The sequence below is a fragment of the Corapipo altera genome, unplaced genomic scaffold (genome assembly GCF_003945725.1).
Source record: "Corapipo altera isolate COAL_440 unplaced genomic scaffold, ASM394572v1 77b, whole genome shotgun sequence".
Classification (NCBI taxonomy): Eukaryota; Metazoa; Chordata; class Aves; order Passeriformes; family Pipridae; genus Corapipo; species Corapipo altera.
The window spans coordinates 2,112,140-2,132,250 of record NW_020884933.1 but is presented as its reverse complement, the minus strand read 5'-3'; the positions used below and the strand labels follow the sequence as shown (position 1 = coordinate 2,132,250).

Sequence of the window (20,111 nt, the reverse complement as noted above, 5' to 3'; positions counted from 1 at the left end):
GGAAGGTGTCCCTGCCCATGGCAGGAGATGGAACCAGGTGACCTTTAAGGTCCCTTCCAACCCAAACCATTCTGTGATCCCTGTTGATACCATCCTGAGGGACACCCAGCCAGGTCTGTGGCAAGGCCCTGGACCCTGATAATACAACATTTCCCTCCTGTTCCCATATCAACCCCAAATCTCCCCTCCACCTGCCTGGCAGTCTTTAACCCATGACTCTTTCTTGCCTGCTGGCACTCGACTGACCCATTGTGAGCTCCAGCTCAGTTACCAAAAGGAAAAAAAAAAAATAAAAAGAAATCCCTTTTTGTCATCTGCCATTTACATAATGAAGTAAGAACTCATTATCCCTTCCCTTGTTTCTTCATCCAGGCTGGGTGTGCACCAGGCTCCTGGGAATGCTGCTGCCACTTCCTCTGCTCCAAGCAAAACTTTTGCTGCAATTACAGGCAGCAGCTGGGAACTGGGGGAGGAAGGGAGGGATTAACAGCCTTGTGCTTTCACAGATCCCTCCAACACCTCAGCAGGGGCAAATGCAACCTGCTGCAGATTTGGACCTGCCCTTTGGATGATTTACAGGGCGAAGGCGCAGCGGGAGGGAGGCACGTTGGGTGCATTTGGGGCAGTTTCAGCAACGCTCTGTGCAATACTATGACTAGCCTGGGCATAAAATCCATTTGCCTAGTCTTCCCTGGTGATGGATATATGTTTGGTTATCAATAAATTAGTCACCCAGCAAAACTGTACAGAACAGCCCTGGCCCACAGGCAGTGGCACAAGATACACCTGCATTGCAAGAGGTGCATGCTGGGGCTGCTGCTCTCAACAGGAACCTTCTCTGGAGGTTGGCTGTGGGATTAAAGAGGTGACTTTGCCACCCTCATGCCCTCTAAGTCCACCTGACCATCCTTCCCGGGCACAGATAGTCCAAGAAGTTTTTTTAACTGCTCCTTTTTGTTTGTAGAATGAGCTTGGCTCTCTCCAGAGGGGTTACAGGAGAACCAGCCTGGGGTTTGCACCAGTAGTACCACTTTCATGTGACAGCATGCCCCAGCTGACAAACCCTGGCTCCCTGGGGGCAGCCTGGATCTGAAATGTTGGTGGGAGAATGTGTCTGCTCTGCTGGAGGACCCTGCCTGCATCAGTTTTACTCAGCAGCGAAATCTTGGGGTGAGGTAATCATGGGCTTGTTGTTTTGCTGCTGGGCTGGTGGACTTTGAGAAGCTGGAGTGAAATTTCTGTCCCTCTGTAGGGTGACACCTTTGGACTGTGCATAATGATCACCAAAGTCACCTGTGACCCTGGAGACCAAGAGACTTCTGCCACCAAGGTGGGAGCTGTGCCATCCAAAATCCCTGACCTTGTGTACCTGTTCTCCAGGGACATACAGTGCAGATAAGTGTCAACCCTCCTGAGGAACGAGCCTGGAAGCAGAATTCCCTGAGCCTGGCAGGGGAAGGCCAGGACAATGATGGAGAAAGGTCTGGACAACTTCCTGAGTCACAGCTATTCTACCAGAGCACCTTGTCCAGTGCCAGAAGCCCTGGAGTGTTCGGACCATGGGGTGATGCCACTCAACTTCCCACATCCCAAGACCTCTGTGACAAGCCAGGAAGGGGCCCTCTCCAGGAATCACTTGGTAGCATTGGCTCCATGCTGGGGAAGCCCCTGAGCTTGGCATTTTAGGGATGCAACGCCCATGATGGTCCCTCCTTTTGGTCACATCCTTCTTCCCGAATGAAAAATGACGCAGCGATGCCAAGAGTTCCCGCCTCTGTAGGTGAGGAAAACACCTGTGGGGGAGAGAGAACTGGTCCCTTTCCCCTGCTCATTAATTCAGTAAATTACAAAGGGAAATACATGCCGGGAAAAGCAAGAAAAATCCCAAAAGTTAATCCAAGAGTTATTTCCTCCTGGTACCGGGATAAAAACGTGTTCTTCGGAGCTCTCCAGGTCAGACATCGTCGAGACAGGTGAACCCACACCAAAGAACAAGGTAAAACACTGATTTTTATCCTTTTACTCTATGTGCTCGTGGGTATTTCCTTGTATTCCTATAACATGTCTCTAAAATAGTTTTTTTCCTTAATAACCTTAATTTTCAGTGCTAGTAGAACTTGTGTTTGACTTCTGTTATTCCTGAGGGAAAGCATTTTCCTTTGGGAATCTGACTTTGGAACCTGCTGCTTTCGGTCACAGTTACCTCCTGCTGCTTCTGAGTTAGTAGACATTTAAAAATTTAATATATATCCATATTTATTTTTCCAGTGAAATATTTTTCAGAAGAGCTATGTCTATTTACGTGCAATTTTTTTTTTTACTCGCATTTTATTTATTTTTCCTTGTTTTCTCTTGGGGCTTTTCTATTAAATATTTGATTTGGTTTGATTTTTTTTTTCTCTTGCTGATGAAGAGTAAAAAAACCCATGACTAAGAGATGCTACCCAGTGTGGTTTTATTAATAGAGATGTACATTACAAGTGCTATATAAAATGTTTATATTTTCATATCACAATTGTGTTATTTAGCAAAGATAACGAGTCAATGCTGTGTTCCTTGAGCAGGTCTCCCAGGCAGCTGAAATGAAGGGATCCCACTTGTTCCTCTACCTCTTCTCCATGTGCTGCTGGGTGGATTTGATGCCCACAGCTGAGAACAAAATCCTGCATTTTGGAGCCTGCAGGGTTTCCATGAGCATGACTGAGATCAGGGCTGGTTTCACAGCAATTAAAGCCAACATTGTAAGTATTTCTCCAGGCTCTCGTGGAGCTCTTTAGTTGGCAGCTCCCAAAGCCCCTCTGGAACCTTCCCCATCTCTGTGCTCTCCTTTGCAGCAAGCAAGAGACCCCATCCGGACCCTGAGCATCCTGTCCCATCCCCACTCCCTGCACAAGGTTAACGTGAGTGTCCTTGGGTGAAAAGCCATTAAAGAATCCAAAAGCAGAGGAATGTGGTCTCGGGAGGTGCAATATGTTATAAATAAGCATTTTTCAGCTCTCTCACACCCTGAAGCACTGGGTACTGGCCACTGCTTCAGGTCTCAGCCTCTAACACCCAGCTGGAAAATCAGCTGTTTATTGTCTTGACTCTGTGAGATTTCCTGAGGATGGATCTCCTGGAAAAGCAGTCTAAAATAATTTCACATATATATATATAACAAGCATAAATCAAGCAGCACTGAAGAAGCTTTATATGAATCAAAATGTCCTGCTGTGCTCAGCTACAACATGCTTCCTCTCAGAGGTGGTTTATTCTAGAGAGGGGCTTGGTGGCTGCAGGTTTATAACCTTTTAACAATGAAATTTGTTCTTTAAGTCTTCAGACAGGTGCTGCATCACCCATCACCTCTTCAACTTCTACGTGGACAAAGTTTTCAAGCACTGCAAGACAGAGGATTCGTATGTGAACCGAAAAATCAGCAGCATCGCCAACTCCTTCCTCAGCATGAAGAGGAAACTGGAGCAGTGTGTAAGTCTTGTCTCTTTGCTGCAGTTTAGTTCCATCTGTTAGTATTTGGTGTATAAACAAACCCAAGAGCTTTATAAAGTTCAAAGTCTTTATTTATACAAGTGGTTTCAACGAGAACACAAAGCAGCGTGATGTGAAGAGTGTTTCTGGCCGCTGAGAAATTTCTCTGCTTGCCCACTCACCAGCAAACAAACTCCCACGTTGGTCCTCAAGGACAATATTTATCTTGTCCCTGTGTCTGTCAAGTAAACTGTTCTTAGCTGAAGTCTGATTCAGGGACCTGCAGCCTTTCCCACAGTTTCACAAGGTCTCAGTTCTATAATTTACAGCATAATTAGAAACTGAACTATTATTTTTAAATGTAACTCCTCAAACTAACGAATTTATCTTATTTTTCTAGCATGAGCAAAATCAGTGCATGTGTGGGCAGGAATCCACTGAGAAATTTAAGCAAATACTTGCAAACTATGAAGGGGTGAGTTGGTGCCTGAGTCTGGTGATTAACACAGATATTTAGATCCTCTTTACGTTGGTTTGTACTCATTATCTGTGCTCACAGCTTCTTCCTTTATCCCATTTCAGCTGAATGTCACAAATGCAGCGATGAAATCCCTGGGTGAGCTGGACATCCTGTTAGACTGGATGGAGAAATCTCCTTAGGGAGCAGGAGGCATCAACGACCCACCACGGCCGGGGCCGATGGAGCTGCTGGGACCTTGCACACCCCAGTGATGAGAGGGACAAAAATGCCCTGTATCAGTGCAGCTCCTCACTGATTCCAGCTGGGTTCAGTCAGAGTGCTTTGCTAGCCAGGCACATCAGTGAAGGCACCAACAGAGTCTTCATTAAGATGGAAATAACGAGTTTGATTAAATCAGCGCTGCCCTCGCTTTGTTGGCTTCTATCAAAGGATGCTCCAAGGGAAAGAGCTCAAAGGGTTTCTCTTGCTGGCAGACATAAGCTGTGACCATGTAATAAAATTGTTGTTTAAGTTATAAATTTTCTGTGTAGGGAATGTATATTCAGATAGGAAATGTGTATTCATGAGTGCTGGAAGGACTCTGGTGCAGCTTAAACCTGGACTCAGTCTCACAGGGCTGCTGCCACTGATGGACCTGGCTCAAACAAGGTGCACAGTGTGAGAAATGCTTCCAAGAATAGGTCCTAGAAGGTGTGTGAGACCTTAGAGGTCTGTCTTTCCTTTTGAGATGATATTTTCTGCCTTATCAGTAAAAAAGTTTCTGTGCAAGATATGTGGTTGCTGAATAGAAAAATGCTCCTGTGTGTGTTGTGCAATTTACTGACACTCAGTAGTGAGTTTTGTGGAAATTGGTTGCAATGACTGTAAATAAACCCCACTCGAAACTGTGCTGAGTCTGTCAGAATTCTGAGGAATTATATGATTCTTGCTGGTAAAACTTTCTGAACTCACTGAGCAGTTGGGTGTTTGTGTCCCTGGTAGCAGCTTAGTCTTAGTATTTCAAGTGATCAAGTCTTCCTGCTGCATCCATCAGACATAAGACTTGAGTAAGACTAGAGGGTAAAGCTCTGATTTGGTGTGTTTTGCTCTAAAAGTCAACTAAGCTAAGCAAGGTGTCCCACAAGTCCTGCCTGCCATGGTGGCATGGGCACAACCAGGGGGCTCTGTGCTCTCCCCTGGCTCTGAGCAGCTCTCATTGCTTCTGGTGTGAATCCTTCAGGCTTGCACAAGCCTCTTCCCAGCATCTCTGTTCCCATGGGACAGCCCAAAACTCTCCAGGTCTCCCTTTCCAGCCCGTGGGTATGGCCAGGCCTCAGCAGCCAGGATGGATGAAGGGCTGGCTGTTCCCAGCTTGGGCAACCAACTACTAATGGTGCTACAGAGGTGACACCAGGAATGCTTCAACTGCAGAAGAGGTTCTTTGGCAGGATTTTGTTCCCATAGAATAAGGTCCTTGTGTCCCCAAGGACAACTGAGTTCCTACTTTGGTTTAATCTCCATCACAGAAGAACCCTGGTCAGACTTCTGCCATCAAACCAGATTTGGTGATTCACTTTTTCAAAGGAAAGGTCTCCCTGATTGCTCACTGTCCTCCCTCAGCTATTTCTTTAGGCCAAGGGGAAGCCTCTCAGGGCTTTGATTCTTGTAATTTGCTTTCTTGTGTTTGTTTTTTTTTTCAGTGACTCTCATTTGTCCAGGTGTCAGGGTGAATACATCCCTCCAGGCTCTGAAAGGTGGTATTTCAGCTCCATCACTCTTGAAACCAACCCTTTTAAGACCCCACAGGTACAGCCCATACCATGATTCCCTGTTAAAGAATAACCACTGGGAATGATGCTGTGATGCAGTGAGATACCACAGCTCACCACTGACCCCTGAAAATCAGCTGACACACTGGTGAAGAGTCAGGTGAGCTCCCTGTGGACTTTTCCATGGATTGTGGTGTGCTCTGGATCACAGCTTGAGTGAGATGTGTGGGTTTTATTCCACATCGTCAGCTTATGCTGTCACAGTCCTCACTATTGATCCTATTCAGTGCTCACAGCCTGTGCAGAGTGCTGCATGCCCCAGCCCACACCTGCTTTGCTGCTTCCATCAAAACCAGGGATTTTACATTGCAAAGCACAGCAGCAGCAGCCCAGGGCCATTCCCCTTTGGAACTGAGGTGCCAGCTGGAAGCATCAGGAGTGGGAAGGAGCAGGGGTCTCAGGCAGGCAGCTGCCAGGGCTGAGGGGTGCAGGCAGAGCCAGGATGCTCAACCCTTTCTCAGCCCCTGCTCCTCTCCCAGGAGCTCATCCCAGCTGCTCCCAGGGAGGTGTGGGAGCTGAGGGAAGGACGCCTTTGGGCAGGCTGAAGAGGAAGTGGATTCACAAAGGGAGAGCAAAAGGGATTTTTCTCCTCTCAGAAATTTCCAAACCTCAGCGTTCTCCTGCTGCTCTGTGACTGCTCACCCCGGGGACACTTTCCAGCAGAGTCAGTCATTCACTTCCAGCAACTCTGGGCAGGCACAGACCTGTCCTGGCCCCTCCACACCTTTTCCAGTATCCAAGCCCCTTCCCACTGTGCTGATGAGGGGATGGAGCCCTGGAGAGGAGGTAGGCGAGCTGTAACCTGACCTTTGAGGTCCCAGCCTTGCTATGGGCAAGGTGATGACTATTGCACTGGAGATGTGAAAACACAAATGCTGTTGGGGCTGCTGCCCTCTGGGGAAGTCCATGATTCAGGAATAATTTGTGTTTTATCCTTGGTGAAGCTCAGTGTCTCTCAGGTAACAGCCATTTTCCAGCACCTCCCTGAGCCATGACACTGTTTTCATTTTTTAAAGGCAGCTAATACTTTACTAAACCAGAAATATTTTGTGGCGTTATCATAACACAGTCACATCAGACCCTACCCAGGGTGATGCTTCCCAGTCTTTATATTTTATGGCTTGGTCTCAGAGCTGCACTTCAGCAGCACAAGGTCAGGAATTTGAATTCCTGTGCAGTTTCTACCCTGTCCCTTTCAAACCCCTCCACAGCCCTTCTCTTCGTCAGGTAAGGTACCAGCCTATCCCATTCCTGGTGCTCAGGGAAAATTGCTTCTCTGCTTCATCACTTCTTCATCACTGCTGCTTCCTATATTGCTTTATCTGGGGAATATTCAGCTTGTCCCACCCTTACTGTGTCTGTCTGGGTGTGATCTCCCCGTGCTCTCCCACGGATTGAGTTCCCTGGTCTGCTGAAAGCCACTGATATTCTTTATTGCTTGTGCATGAAAACACTTCAGACCATGTCTGGTCTGCAGGTGCTGCCCTCAGGTCAAGAAAGCTTAGAGGAATCAAAAGCATCAGATGCTGTTCTAAAGGGTTTTCCAGCTGCCTTTGAAAGAAAATGGGACTTTTTTAAAATGTGCCTTCTGCCCTGTGAGAGCCTGTTGGAACTGTTGGTGGGATGAGCCACTTGGTCTCCCAGTCCAGCCTGCTCACTCAGACCCTGCACTTCCAGCCCAGCCCCATTTGGCATCAAACAATTCCTCCTAAATCACCGCTTGAAGCTGAATTTAAGCAAGAAAAAAAAAAAAAAAAAAAGGTCAAGCTATAGCAAATCGTGGTAGCAATGAACAGTGTGTGTGCTTGCTGATGGCTTGGTGTGATCCTCAGGGTAGAGCCGGTCCCAGTCGCTGCCTCCTCTCAATCCCTGACCCTCAGACCTGCTCTTGGGAGGGGGACACGTCCAGGGCTGTGCTGTCCCCCCCGGGGCCACCCTGAGCGATGCTGCCGGAGGTGAGGAGGAAGGTGGAGTAGGCGAGGTCAGCATCCTCCTTGGAGCTCTGGGGAAGGACAGGAGGACACAGTTAGGTGGCTGGGGATGGCCAGCAGCACGTGGCAGGGGAAAGGCAGCATTTTGTGGGCTGTGAGGGTCTCAACATGACACGGGCAGAGTGGATGAGTGGGAGGATCCAGAGGGTCGGTGCTGGTGTGAGCATCACTCCTCTGCTCAGCCCTGGGAAGGCCCCAAATGTTTGTGGGTTTGGGACTCCATGGCAAGCCTGTCCCTGTGTGTTGGCATCCAGCTCCCTGTCCTAAAGCTGCCAGGCTTTACTGGTTTCCTGTTTCCATTATTGCTCCAGTCCAGCTCTTGACACTTACAACACCCACATCTCACCTGTGGGTAGGACTTGGAAAAACACAGGTTTGCACCTGGCACCTTCAGCTACTGCCCAGTGCTGCCACTTGACCATGATCTTCCCCAAAAGGAGGGGTGGGGGAGTAGATGGCAGGGAAAAGTAGAGGCAGGGAAAGGCGGGAATTGCAGGAACAAGTCACAGCCCTTGCAATGGCAGAGCCCTCCCTGCCTATCTGCACCCCCTGAACCACTGCCCACGTGTGGGAGGGGTGGAAGGTGGGATGTGCTCTGTTTTCTGGCCAACTGCTTGTCCCAGTGTTTCATCTCTATGGTAACAACCCCAACTTTCCTGATGCAAACTGGGGCTGACCTGGTTTACTGTTTGAAGCAAGGTGACTGCTGTTACTGTCTCCACTAGAACATGGAGTCAGGAAAGGGGTAAGGTCCTTCCCACAGAGGTTGATCTGCAGCAGGTGCTGGATCCAAGTAAGATGGAGAGCACCTGGGTATAAATAAGGCCCCTGGAGGAAGGCAGCCCCTTTGGCAGAGACTGGAGGGCTGTGGTTGTGTCTCCCAGGTCAGTGGCCTCTCTCCTGCCTCCTCTTACCCTTTTTGCCTTCTTCACCTCGGCGGCACTTTCTGGGGTGTCCTTGGTGGTGATGAACTCTGCAGGGAGGCAAAGGGAGGTGTTAGGGAGGGGGGTAGTGGTGGGCAGGCATTTCTGTGGCTTTTGTGGGGTCCTTCTGCAGACCCCTGACCCCGGGGGGGGTTGGAGCCAGCACCCTACCGTCCCCTCCAATGGCAGTCTCCTGGCTCTCCTTCACACAGGCGCTGTTGCTGGCACTGTAATCCTTCACACTCTCAAAGTCTGACATGCTGATGTTCGTCCTGTAGCTCCCGATGGACACCAGGTCTGGTAAGAGAGGGGGAAATAAATCAATCCTCTTTTTAGAGCTGGTGTGAGCACGTTGGCACCTGAGCCCTCTGTGTGAGGCAATGCTGTGGGATACAAGGTGCAAAGCACACACAGGGGTGGGCTCTGTCTCAGCTGGGCACTGTTCTGGGTGTTGGAGCTCCAAGGATGGGGTCAGTGGGACCAGCAAGGTCCCTTCCCTGCCCATCACATGGTGGGTAACCAGGAGAGCAGCTCAGTCCAGCAAAGGCACAAAGGTGTTGCCTTCATCTTAATATTGCTGATGTTTCTTGAGAGACAGGAAAGGTAGGAACTCACCAGATCTCTTCATCTGCCTGTATTTAACGATGGCAAAAGCTGTCACAATGATCAGGAGCAGGGCAGCAACGGGGCCCAGCACTAAAGGAAGAGTATTGGAGCCATGGCCTTGATCAGAGCTGGAATAGAGGGAAAGAGAGATCACTACAAATAACGTATTTGAAAGTCCAGCAGTCTAAATCTGTATAGGATGGTAATTCTGAGCGAGCCTGATGCAATTCACTTAGTGAACTGGATCCTAATAAAATTAAAAAAATCCAAATAAAAATATAGTATAGAGGTTGTGCCAAAATAGCTGCATCAGCAGCTTGGTTATAAATGTGTGAAGGAAATTCCTCCAATATTAACAGAAGTACTTTCAAGTAGTTGTTTTGTATCTGGAATATCTAATCATTCCCTTCTGGCACCATTTTCTTGACCTACAGAATAATTTCAGGTCATGTTGTCCTTTGCTGTAGCTTTTCCCTCTTCTTTTTCTCTGATGTTTTGAGCAAAGTTCTTTCAGGACAAGAACTTTTTTGTTGCTAAACCACACACACGGTGCACAAACACAGCACCCACAATGGGTTAATATAAACCTGAAAAGAATTATCAATGACAGAGAGAACCAACCTTGCTGGGGCAGCTCCACTTCGCACCCCAGATTCACTGTAGGCTCCTCCTCGGGGTCCAGGGCCAGGCTCAACATGGTTGGGGAACTCAGCGTGGCTGGGGGCATCAACATCCAGGAGCTCTGGGTCGTGCTTGGCATCCCTTCCTGTTGTATCCCAGGGAAGGAAGTGTGGTTAGTGAGCAGCAGCATGGAGGTGGGGACACAAAAACCAGCTGGATGTGTTGGGTGGACGTGGAGCTGCTGTGGGTTTTGGCTCTGCATGAGGGGCTCTTTAAAATGGGGGTTTGAGATCTGAAAGAATCTCATGGCAAATAATTTGCTGCAGAAATCTCATGTAGGCTCTCTCTGCCTACAAACTTTTGAAAAATTCTTGCATTGCTAAGTTCTGCCTCTAATGTTTCAGAATGAGTTTTGAATACTTGCTTTGCTTTTGTTTCTAGCTCCTTTACCCCCAAAGGCAATGAAATGACCATCATCCACTTAGGATGGCTAAATATGGGATATCCAGTGCTCTGCTTTTTCTCTGCTTCTAACAATATTCCTCCACGAGAAAAAAACATCTTAATTCCAAAATAATGCACCAAAGCTGAGATTAAGCCCCCTGTTGTTGGTGTTCGTCTTTCCTCTCCTGTTGCACACTTGTTTCCTAAGCTAAGAAGCTCCCTGGAGCAAGATAAGTCTCTGAACTAGGTCAGTTCTTCACCTGGTGAAGACGTGGTTGAAACTAAATGATGCTACAAATTGTAACAGCAACAATTAGGAAGGGCAGGGCTAACAGTAAAATTGGTGTGGAAGGAAGTGAGATTTAGACTGGTGGGGACCAGGAAGCCAAAACCAACGAGTGGATGAAAACTTTGATGGCAAGTTGTGCAGCATCGGGGCGATGTTGGCACCTGCTGGGAGGCTGCCCGGGTGTACAGCACTTGTGTTTTGAGGTGCTGCAACCTAGTGGCTGCGGAGAGGACTTTCCTGGGCACAAGGCAGAGTTATCCACAGCCCAGGGGAGCAGGAAAACCTCTGCCTTGGGGCTCACCTGCGGTCACCGACAGCTGCACTGCCATGGTCTCCCCGAAGAGGCCGTTGTTCTTCACCCCGCACCAGTACCACCCCGCATCTTCCTCGGTCACCGAGTCAAAGCTCAGGATAACTGTCCTGTTGGAAGTGCTGCAGCTTGCCTGTGGCCCCAGCTGGCTCAGATCAGAAGCTGGCAACATGGAGCAGCCGCTGGGGCTCCACTTGCACCAGTACTTCTCGTAGGAGTAGTAGGCGCACGTGTAGGTACAAGTTAAATTGACCCGTGAGCCCACCTGTGCCTCCACTTCCTTCTCTCCCGTCAGTTGAGGTTTTCCTGCAAGAGCAAATGGAACATCAAGGCTGATGTTAGTGGTTGCACTGGTGGGAATGGTAGCCAGGAGGTAGTGGTGCTGCTGCAGGTGGATCTCTGAGAGAAAGTGCTCCCTACATTGCTAAATTAATGCCAAGGATGCTCTTTATGCATCTCTGGGTGAAAGCTGGGGGGCTTTTTTTTTTTTTTTTGCAAGGCTTAAGAAATATTTGCACGAGAAATGTTTGTGAGCACTTTCTCATAAAACTGAAACCACGTGTTTCAATTTTAGAGCCACTGAAGTGAGTTCAGGTTTGGACTTCACGTCTCTTCCCAAAAAGCCAGATTTGCTCGTTTGTGGTGCTTAGGAGGTGGTTTTGTACCCACTGAGCAGGCAGAGAACTGCCAAAGCGCCACCTCGTACCTTCTATGACCTTCAGCTCAGCTGATGATTGCTGGTCCTTTGCTTCATTTGTTATGCACCAGTAATAGGCATTGTCTGCCTCGCTCAGCTGGTTCAGGATGACAGTGACTGTCCTGTTATCTGGGTTCTCAAACATGGCCACTCTTCCCCTATACTGTGGCCTCACATTGCCTGTGTTGTCTATGATCCAGTTATATCTGTTAGCTTCCCACTTGGCCCAGATCCTCGTTGAGGATTTCTTCAGAGGCTCATAGAGGCATTCGAAAGTTGCCGAACTTCCAGTTTTCGCAGTTACCGTGGTCTTCATCTGAGGGAAGTTTTTGTCTGTTGATAAAAATGACATGAGCAGTTACAAACGTCTCACCTGTGTCCACGTGGCAAATCTTCCAAGAAAATAAATATCAGATCAAACAAAGCTCTTATGGCTAAAGCAAGGTTAGGCAAAGCTCAGGGGTGCAGCCAGCACTGCCAGGAATTGATCCTAAAGAGTCTGTCAGGCCTTTCATTTCCCCAAATTCACTGGCTGCTTATTGGCTTTGTGTATGGACATTTCAAAGCTTTTTTTTCCCCTTTGCTAGAGGAAGGGCAAGTCTTCTCCTTTCTACATCAGTCATACTGAGATTTAAGGAATCAAGACTTGAAGAGGCAGTTGGGAGACAACAACAGTTGTCTCCTGTTGTTTTGGGCTGGAGAAGATAGCCAGCCACTGCTGGGAAAGCTAAGTCTTGATACAAGCTTTATTAGTGATGGCTTAGTGCATTACAGACAGTTAAATAAATAGGAAGAAGTATCTAGATGAAGAATAGGATAATAGCAGCCTGCAAATGGAAATAAAAGTTCTTGTTAAATAAAGCAAGACTGCTAGCAATGCTTCTAAAGAGAAGCAGAGATGAAGTCTAAAATGCACTGGGAATAGCTTACCCTCATAGATAAACACATCCAGTTCCTTGGATTTTCCATTTTTCCCATATTCACCGGCCCCACACCGGTACAAGCCTGAATCTTCCCAGTCCATCTGAGTCATCATGATGTTGACTGAGTCTGCAGACAGCTCATAGCTCAGCAGAACTCGCCCTTTGAAATCCTCATCAATGACACCGTTTTGGTTATCGATGATGTCGTGGCAATCTTCTCCCTCCATCTTGCACAAGTATTTCCTCCAGGTGGAAAATTCCGACCCGAAGCTGCAGATCACAGTCCAGGTGCTGTGCAGCTTCACGTAGAAGAGCTCAGCTGCCTCGGGTACAGGTGGATCTGTGAATACAGAGACACAGTCAGGGCCTGCTGCCCGTGGAGTGAAAACTGCTGTTTGCTGAAAGCAGGGAGCCCCTTGAGCTCTCAGATGCTGGACAGGAGATCTGTGGAGCCTTATTTAAAAGAGGGAGGAAATGTAAGAGAAAATAATATTTTAAGAAGCCTGTAATTACCTTGGGAAACACTCAGAGTGACTTTGTAGGAGAGGCCTCTGCCATTGTCACCAACACCACACAGGTAAGTGCCGGCGTCCGTCGACGCAAGTGAGGAGATGTTGATCTGGAAGTTTTCTGCCTCTGGGTAGTCAGTGAGGGAGATCCTGCCCTTGAAGCTTGAGGACACGTAGCCATTGGTGGAGGCAACAGTCCCACAGCTCCTGCCCGACTGCCTGCACCAATATTTCCTGTCGTGTCTGTTCACAGAGGTGGGGGGGTAGAAGCACGTCACGGTCGCCGACCCGCCGACCACGCCGTACACCTGCCGCGGCCCGAACACGGGGCTCAAGACTGCAAGAGGAAGACGTGCTGGCTGTAAATGTCACCTCTGCCACCCAGCTCAGGTGTCCCAGGGCGAGGGTGGACCCGGGGCTGCTCAGCACCAGGTGCCCAGAGAAGGTCCCATGGCAGTGGTGGACACTGGTGAGGCGAAGCTGCTCCCCGATGGTGCCACCACAAGAGCTGTGCCCCAGGCCAGTCACACTTACTTGTTGCCTTGGGGAGGTGTCTGCTTTTTGCAGATCCAGCTGGGAGGAGGGCAAGGAGGAAGATGAGTGCTAGCAAAGCCATTTTTCTTGCATTCCCTGGAAAAGACACCGAAGTTGGTGAGTAACCACACCCACAAAATTTAACTTAGTCATCTAAAACTTTTTTTGCTTGGAGGATATGAGGGTGGTGGCCACTTGAAGGAGAGAGAAATACGGGTTTTAATTGCTTTTGTCAAGGAATTTAATGGGAAAGAGGAAGCTGGTAACTCTGTTCTTGCCTGCGGGTCTCTTCATTTTTGGTTTTCAGTACATGTGCAATGATGGTGATGGATTACTCCAAGTGCCAGATCTGGGAGAGGTCCAAAGCCTCGCTTTTCAGAGTAGATAGGATGGTATCAGCAGGGATCATAGAATGGTTTGGGTTGGAAGGGACCTTAAAGGTCCTCTGGTTCCATCTCCTGCCACGGGCAGGGACAACTTCCACTAGCCCAGGTTTCTCCAAGTCCATCCAACCCGGTCTTGGACACTTCCAGGGATGAGGCAGCCACAGCTTCTCTGGATGAAATGTTCCAGTGCCTCACCACACTCATTGTAAAACTTTCTTCCTTCTGTCAGAGAGCAGAGTTCCTGACTGAAGCCTGTTTTTAATTCCTGCTCTTTGTTTCCCTGATCTCTTCAAGGACACGTGAAAGAGAAAAACGGTAATATTTTCACCTCTACTTTTTTCCCCTTTTCCTCTGCTCCAGCTTAGTGAGCTGCAGGGATTTACCTCAGCCCTGCTCCTCCAAGAATCAGACTTTAACCAAGTAAAGCCCTGTCCCACCTGTCCAACCTACTGCACCCAAATTAACCCTGGGCCAGGACCCAGTGACGGGCAATAACAAACCAAGCTGCATCTCTTGAAATACGTCCATAATCTTCAGGATGAATATTTCTGACCTTCCCTTTGTTTTTGGACAGAGTGATGGCTCGGAGGAAACCAAGGCTCTTAATTGACTCAACTGTTTTCTTTGGCCTGAGCTGCCTGTGCTGTTGGACAGTGCCCAGTGCAGTGGTGGGAATGTGCATGGCTCTTGATCTCCCTGCCCATTCCAAGTTCATAGAATACACTGAGCTGGAAGAGACCCATAAGAGATGATGAGAGGTGCCAAGGCAAATCTTTATAAACAATCAGAGGAATTTGATTTCAGGGCATCGAGTGACACTCTTTTATTAAGGGTAATTCCCGGCAGGAGAAAAAGGGTTTTATTTCCCTGTTAAGATGAAAGGTGTTCTGTTGTGCCTTCTTCCTTGTATTGTGATTCCCACTTGCTCAATGGCTACTTGTCCAGGGCTAATAATTAACTCACTGAGCATGAAAAATGCTCTTTCATACATATCCCAGCAGTAGCCAACAAGATAAACACGACATATTCTGCAGAAAGCAAACAATATGGCACAAAGAGGGCCTTGATATTTGCCCCTGGCTAACTAGCAATTCCTCTGGCTGATGGTCACCTCACTGCCCTCCAGCCCTCCCTCTGTGGTGCAAGTATGATCCCAGCTCAGCCTTCCCATTTTGGTGACATTTGAGTAATCTCTTATTCTGGCTTCTTCTCCAAAAAAATCAACTATTTTTGGGTTACAGACCCAAATTTTGTTTCATCAGGTAGGGAAGGCTTACCAAGATCTCTTTTTTGGAACAAAGATATGGCTGTCTCCAGAGAGGTGTGCAAGTGGTGGCACCAGGATCTTCATAAGTATGTTGGAACAGGAAGGAATTTTTGCCTCTCTGTCTCTGGGGACACATGTGCACTTGTGTCTACCAAAAACAGTGGTTCCTGTGTTCTTGCCCAACCAGCATCTGCAGCTCTGAGTTGCCTCCAGTCCTGTTTTCTCAGATGCTGTTAAAACCTTCCCCCGTTCCCTGAAGGAATGGTGAAAACTCCCAGGTAGGGCAGGTCTGAGCAGGCACAGCCACTTTGTTACGTAAAAACCCGCTCTGAACCTCCACTGGATGGCTGGAAACCCCCTCCCTGCCTCCAGTGCTGTGTGGCACAAGGACAGTGACATTCCTAACCCACAGAAGGGGTGTCACGAGCTTTGCTGGTTGCTCCGCGAGGAGCAAGTGCTGCTCGAGCTGCTGGAGGAGAATTTCATGAAGCTGCTGGTGAAAGAGCTCTTGTTCCTTATGGCTTTCAAAGGATGTTGGCTGAAGAGCAGAAGGTCCAAACCTCAGAGCTCCAGGGAGCAGAAAAGCCTGCGGAGCCCACGTGAAAGGGAGTGCAGGTAAGTGGCTCGTGTTGGTGTTTCTGCAGATGGGAGATGTGCTCTAAACCTCACTGCACCTCCACTGAGTGATAAAGACATTTTAATGCTGTGTGTAAAGCTCTGGGGAGGTCAGAGCCTCCCTCAAACTCCATAGTCAGTCCCTCTTTCTTAGATAGACATACCTTCAGTGTGTCTGTCCACAGAAAGTGGCTGATGGTGCCTTTGCAGGCAGCAGGAGGCTGGTCAGCAGTAGGTGTGGTAGGAGACCTCTCTGTCTGTGTTTCCTAATCTACTGTGTGTGGACTTTTCTGGTTCAGCACCACGGGCTTGACCTGGGTTGGGACCATCACCTTCCCTTCCAGCACTGTTGTTTGCCTGCATTTTGATATTTCCCAGGTGCTCTCTGACCAGGTTGGCTCTTCCAAACCTCAGCCATGACAAGACCTTCCCTGCATTTCTCTTGTGCTTTTGGGAATCTGTCAGCCCTAGGGAGAAATATCTTCAGATTTATAATGATTGGGAAGAGATCAGGAACTGATCCCCGAGTTCTGCAAAGGTGAGCAAGCAGCTGCTCTGGCTGGGTATGAAATACCAGAGTCCAGTTCCCAAATTCTGCTGACTCAGCTGCACCAGGAGCATGCCAGCTCCTCAGAGGTCCTGATGGAAGTTGCCAGGGATCAGCACAGCCCAATCCATTAGCTATTAACTATTGCTTTTAATAATGACCAATGTCAAGGCCGTGCAGTGGGATGGACAAAACACGAGGATTTAGTCGTGCCATTTGTCATTCCAGCCTGGGAGCCCCTCTCTTTTGTGGAATGTTTGCTGTTATTCAAACAGTTGAAGAAATAATAACATATGGGTGATATACATATTCTATATATATGTAATATTTCCCCCCTCAAATCCTTTTAAAGGAAGACCAGCATTAAGGGTTGTACTGGTGAGGAGCAGCACTGGCATTTGTGCTAAGGGTGATTTATGGAGGTGCTGAAGAATTCTGAGCCCCCAAAAAAGGGTACAGCAACAGATTTCTTCCTGCACAGGACTGGGTTATCCCCATCTTTACTTTGCTCATCAAGGTCACTGTATATATTACCTTACTGTGAGTTTTGTTTGCTGTAGTGGGATGGGGAAAAGCCACCATTTCACCCCATTTTTATGGAGTTGAGAACGAGGAATCAACTCTCAGATAAAAGATCAAGCTGACCTAAACACATACAGAAAATAAACATTTCAAGTTGCAAACTCCTTCACAATATGGAAAAGATAAATAGGAAGTGCTCCTTTTGTGATACAGTGAGCAGAAAAGCCTGGGCAGAACTTACTGAAGGTTATCAAGACATATTAAGAAATCAGCAGTTTTTAGGAATTTCTGCAGTGTTTGTGACCCTCCCACCTAAAACTGTTTGTCAGTTAAACACTGCCCTGCATGAGCAATATATTCCAGAGAAGAAATGAAACAGAACAATCAGACAGCCCTCATGGCAGTGACTGAAATCCCAGCCAAGATTGTGCTGCTGGCCTGATTTTATGTTCCTTTAAGCTGTTAGATTCATCAACATGTGACCTAATTTTATATTCCTTTATGGTGTTAGGTGTCCCATGCACCAACTTGTTGCTTTTCAGATAAGAGTGTCATGGTTCATGTGTTTCTTGGGCTGGAAAGCGAAACCAACTTTGACACTATTAAACTATTCTATAGTTTAATTATATTTCATTATTTTATTTATTTATTTAATTTTTACTATTTAATTATTTAATTATTATTTAATTTAAGCATTTAATTATAGTTTAATATTAAACTATTCTATAGTTTAATTCTACTCCTGCTGCAGGGAGCAGGAACATCCCATGGCCCAACTCACTGTACAGCCCCTGGATGGGTGGACAGTGCCAGTGCAGGATTCATTAACAATTAGGAGCTGATATTTCTCTGTGCTTCAGATGGAATGTATTAAATCCTGTATGAATGTTTTCTTTGCAGGGTGTGCAGAAACCCACACCTTCACTCTTGATCTGAGTGTGAAAGGACTCTCTGATTTCAGTTTTAGGACACTGTGCCCAGACCATTCTCTTATTTATCTTCCTGATAGCTGTACAAGCTTGAGAGCTCCTCAGAGCTCCTTTAGGACATAACTGCACCAATTCTCCTCTTAAATTTCAAAATTTGCCTCTTGTAACTCAAAAGACCATAATGACCTTAGGCTGAGTAGCAAAGCTTTAGGTTGCTATAGTAATATTTACTAACATTTGTTATTTTCTAGGTTAATACTTAATGCAAATATTGTAATGATAGTTATCCTTATTTTTTTTTCTTTTTTTTTTCCAGAAAGGAAAGATTAAAAAAACTACTGCAGAGAAGAAAACATAACTGTCACAACCCTGTTCCTGTGGTTTTGAGCTTCTTTCACAAGAAATCAGCCTCCCACCACTGAGACCTGCTGCTTCTCTACACGTGCGAGGAAGAACCCTCAAAAGTGGCTCCAGATTCTTGCTCTTCTCCTTCCCCACCTGAAAGAGGTAGTAAGAAAGATTTTGCATTTCCAAAAGACAAAGAAGCAGCACTACTTACACCTGAAGTTCCTTCTGCAGGAGTTTTGTGCTTCTTGCTTTTTCTTTCAGGCTGACCACTCTTAGTCCGCTGGTGACCCCGGGACCTTCTGTGAGTGTCCTGCCTCCCTGTCCCAGCAGGACGAGGGCTCTGGCAGTGCCAGGCTGGTTTAAATACTCCTTTAGCCCTGCATTTCCACCTGTTGTGCCTTAAAGGAATAGCATCCAAAAGCTCTGGCAGGTGAGCACCACCCCACGTGAGAGCCGGGGAGCCAATGCCCGGCCCAGCTCTGCTGTCCCTCCGAGGGTGCACCCTCTGATTTACCTCCTGATTACACCCCCCATTCCACAGCAGCCACCCCGAGGGTGGGTGGGCTCCCAGGAATGGTCCAGGGCACCTCTGACTCCTTTAGGAAGGAGTCTCCACGGGGTCAAGTCCGATTTTTGCTTGGACAGGAGCCAGGCAGCCTTGGTTTGAGGATGGTACCTGTGCCCGGCACAAAGACACTGGGGAGCCTTAGGGGGTCTAATTTTGAGCTCCCTCCTCTTTGTTGGCATTGCAGCACCACCCTTGAGCTGTGACTGTGTTTCCCATTGCTCTGGGCAGGTGAGCCCCTTGCTGCAAGGACTGGACACATCCAGGTGATTTTTTCCTGAGGTATTGCACATTATTTTGGAAAACAGTGTCCCTAAGAAGACCCTGATTGGCCATCCCAGTAGAGCAGGTCTGTCTGACTTCCCTGCTCTCCAGCCTCTCTGCCTCCCCCCAGCCTGGTGGGAAGAACAGGAGTCTGGGTGAACAAAGTTGGTCTTGTCTGTGCAGACCAATAACATTGCAAGCTCTTTAAAATCAGAAATAATTAACAGGAGCTTTGCTGCCATCTCCCACCTCATTTCTTTACTCTCCTGCTGTGGGCGTGTCAGGAGCCCAAATATAAAATCCCTGCGAGGTGTGGGGTTGTCAGAAATGGGGAAAAAAAGTAAAATTAATGAAAATGAAAGTATTTGTACTACATGGGATGAATCATTAACCTGCTTTACCTTTACCTGTACTAACAATACAAAAGCAGTAGTTCCTTCTAACTGGGGGGGGTCACACGGGGCTTTCCTCATCTGCTTTCAGTGAAAGCTGATGAGTTTGAACAGGATGGCAGCTCCAGCTGTTCCTGCTGTGCCTGGGAGCAGCAGGATCCTGACCTGGAGTGGGGATCTTTAAGAAATTTCTCAGATCTTAAAGCCAGCCTTGGAAGCACCTTTGATTTAGCTCAGGGTGTCGAGCTCCTTTCTTACCATGAATGTGCAGCTTCAGAGGTGAGGAAGGGGCTTCAGAGGTGAGGAAGGGGCTTCAGAGGTGAGGAAGGAGCTTCAGAGGTGAGGAAGGCTGTTGCTGTGCTTCCACAGGGTGATCTGGTAGGGATCTTGGATTGAGGGAACAGCCACCACCTCTCCTGGATGGGAACAGACACTGATCCCTTGCAAGCTGTGTCCTTCCCACCAGAGCTGCTTCCCTGGACATTCCAAACATTCCCCAAAAAATGTTGGCATTACTTTTTTTCTTCTTGGCCACAGAGCTGTGATTGCTTGGCCACAGTGGACACAGGTGTGTTTGCTTTCCTGTGCCTGCCAGGCATCTCTCCCTTGGGATCCCCCTGGGAAGGGACTTTGGGAGTGAAAATGGGGGAGTTTGGGAGTGGAAATGGGGGA

General features: G+C 47.8%; 2 protein-coding genes across 5 annotated transcripts; one reads left to right on the top strand and one right to left on the bottom strand.

The window, feature by feature from the left end:
* Positions 1 to 999: 999 nt before the first annotated feature.
* On the top strand, positions 1,000 to 4,742 carry LOC113954849 (interleukin-20-like). 3 transcript variants are annotated; one of them, XM_027659673.1, is made up of 6 exons: positions 1,000 to 1,780; positions 2,565 to 2,741; positions 2,835 to 2,900; positions 3,316 to 3,468; positions 3,869 to 3,943; positions 4,051 to 4,742. In XM_027659673.1, exons 2-6 carry the CDS (start codon positions 2,583 to 2,585, stop codon positions 4,126 to 4,128), a joined length of 531 nt encoding a protein of 176 aa, XP_027515474.1. In that variant the 5' UTR covers positions 1,000 to 1,780; positions 2,565 to 2,582; the 3' UTR covers positions 4,129 to 4,742. The 3 variants fall into 3 exon arrangements, with proteins under 3 accessions (XP_027515474.1, XP_027515472.1, XP_027515473.1); XM_027659671.1 differs by having other exon boundaries at positions 1,000 to 1,996; XM_027659672.1 differs by lacking the exon at positions 1,000 to 1,780 and having other exon boundaries at positions 2,335 to 2,741.
* Positions 4,743 to 6,980: 2,238 nt separating this feature from the next.
* LOC113954847 (polymeric immunoglobulin receptor-like) lies at positions 6,981 to 18,561 on the bottom strand. Of its 2 annotated transcripts, none has more exons than XM_027659667.1 (11): positions 18,430 to 18,561; positions 13,605 to 13,700; positions 13,075 to 13,407; positions 12,569 to 12,901; positions 11,648 to 11,971; positions 10,933 to 11,247; positions 9,899 to 10,046; positions 9,287 to 9,405; positions 8,843 to 8,968; positions 8,663 to 8,721; positions 6,981 to 7,759 (listed from the first exon to the last, which is right to left on the bottom strand). In XM_027659667.1, exons 2-11 carry the CDS (start codon positions 13,684 to 13,686, stop codon positions 7,634 to 7,636), a joined length of 1,965 nt encoding a protein of 654 aa, XP_027515468.1. In that variant the 5' UTR covers positions 13,687 to 13,700; positions 18,430 to 18,561; the 3' UTR covers positions 6,981 to 7,633. The 2 variants fall into 2 exon arrangements, with proteins under 2 accessions (XP_027515468.1, XP_027515470.1); XM_027659669.1 differs by having other exon boundaries at positions 9,899 to 10,043.
* Between the last annotated feature and the right edge of the window lie 1,550 nt (positions 18,562 to 20,111).

Bases quoted from the DNA above. Each gene is read 5' to 3' on its own strand.
- LOC113954849 (XM_027659673.1), top strand. From the start codon at position 2,583: ATGAAGGGATCCCACTTGTTCCTCTACCTCTTCTCCATGTGCTGCTGG. The intron at 2,901-3,315 runs GTGAGTGTCCTT...TTGTTCTTTAAG, and splicing joins ACTCCCTGCACAAGGTTAAC to TCTTCAGACAGGTGCTGCAT. The intron at 3,944-4,050 runs GTGAGTTGGTGC...ATCCCATTTCAG, and splicing joins TACTTGCAAACTATGAAGGG to CTGAATGTCACAAATGCAGC.
- LOC113954847 (XM_027659667.1), bottom strand. From the start codon at position 13,686: ATGGCTTTGCTAGCACTCATCTTCCTCCTTGCCCTCCTCCCAGCTGGA. The intron at 11,972-12,568 runs GTAAGCTATTCC...TTTTATCAACAG, and splicing joins GGATGTGTTTATCTATGAGG to ACAAAAACTTCCCTCAGATG. The intron at 8,722-8,842 runs GTAGGGTGCTGG...GCCTCCCTGCAG, and splicing joins GACTGCCATTGGAGGGGACG to AGTTCATCACCACCAAGGAC.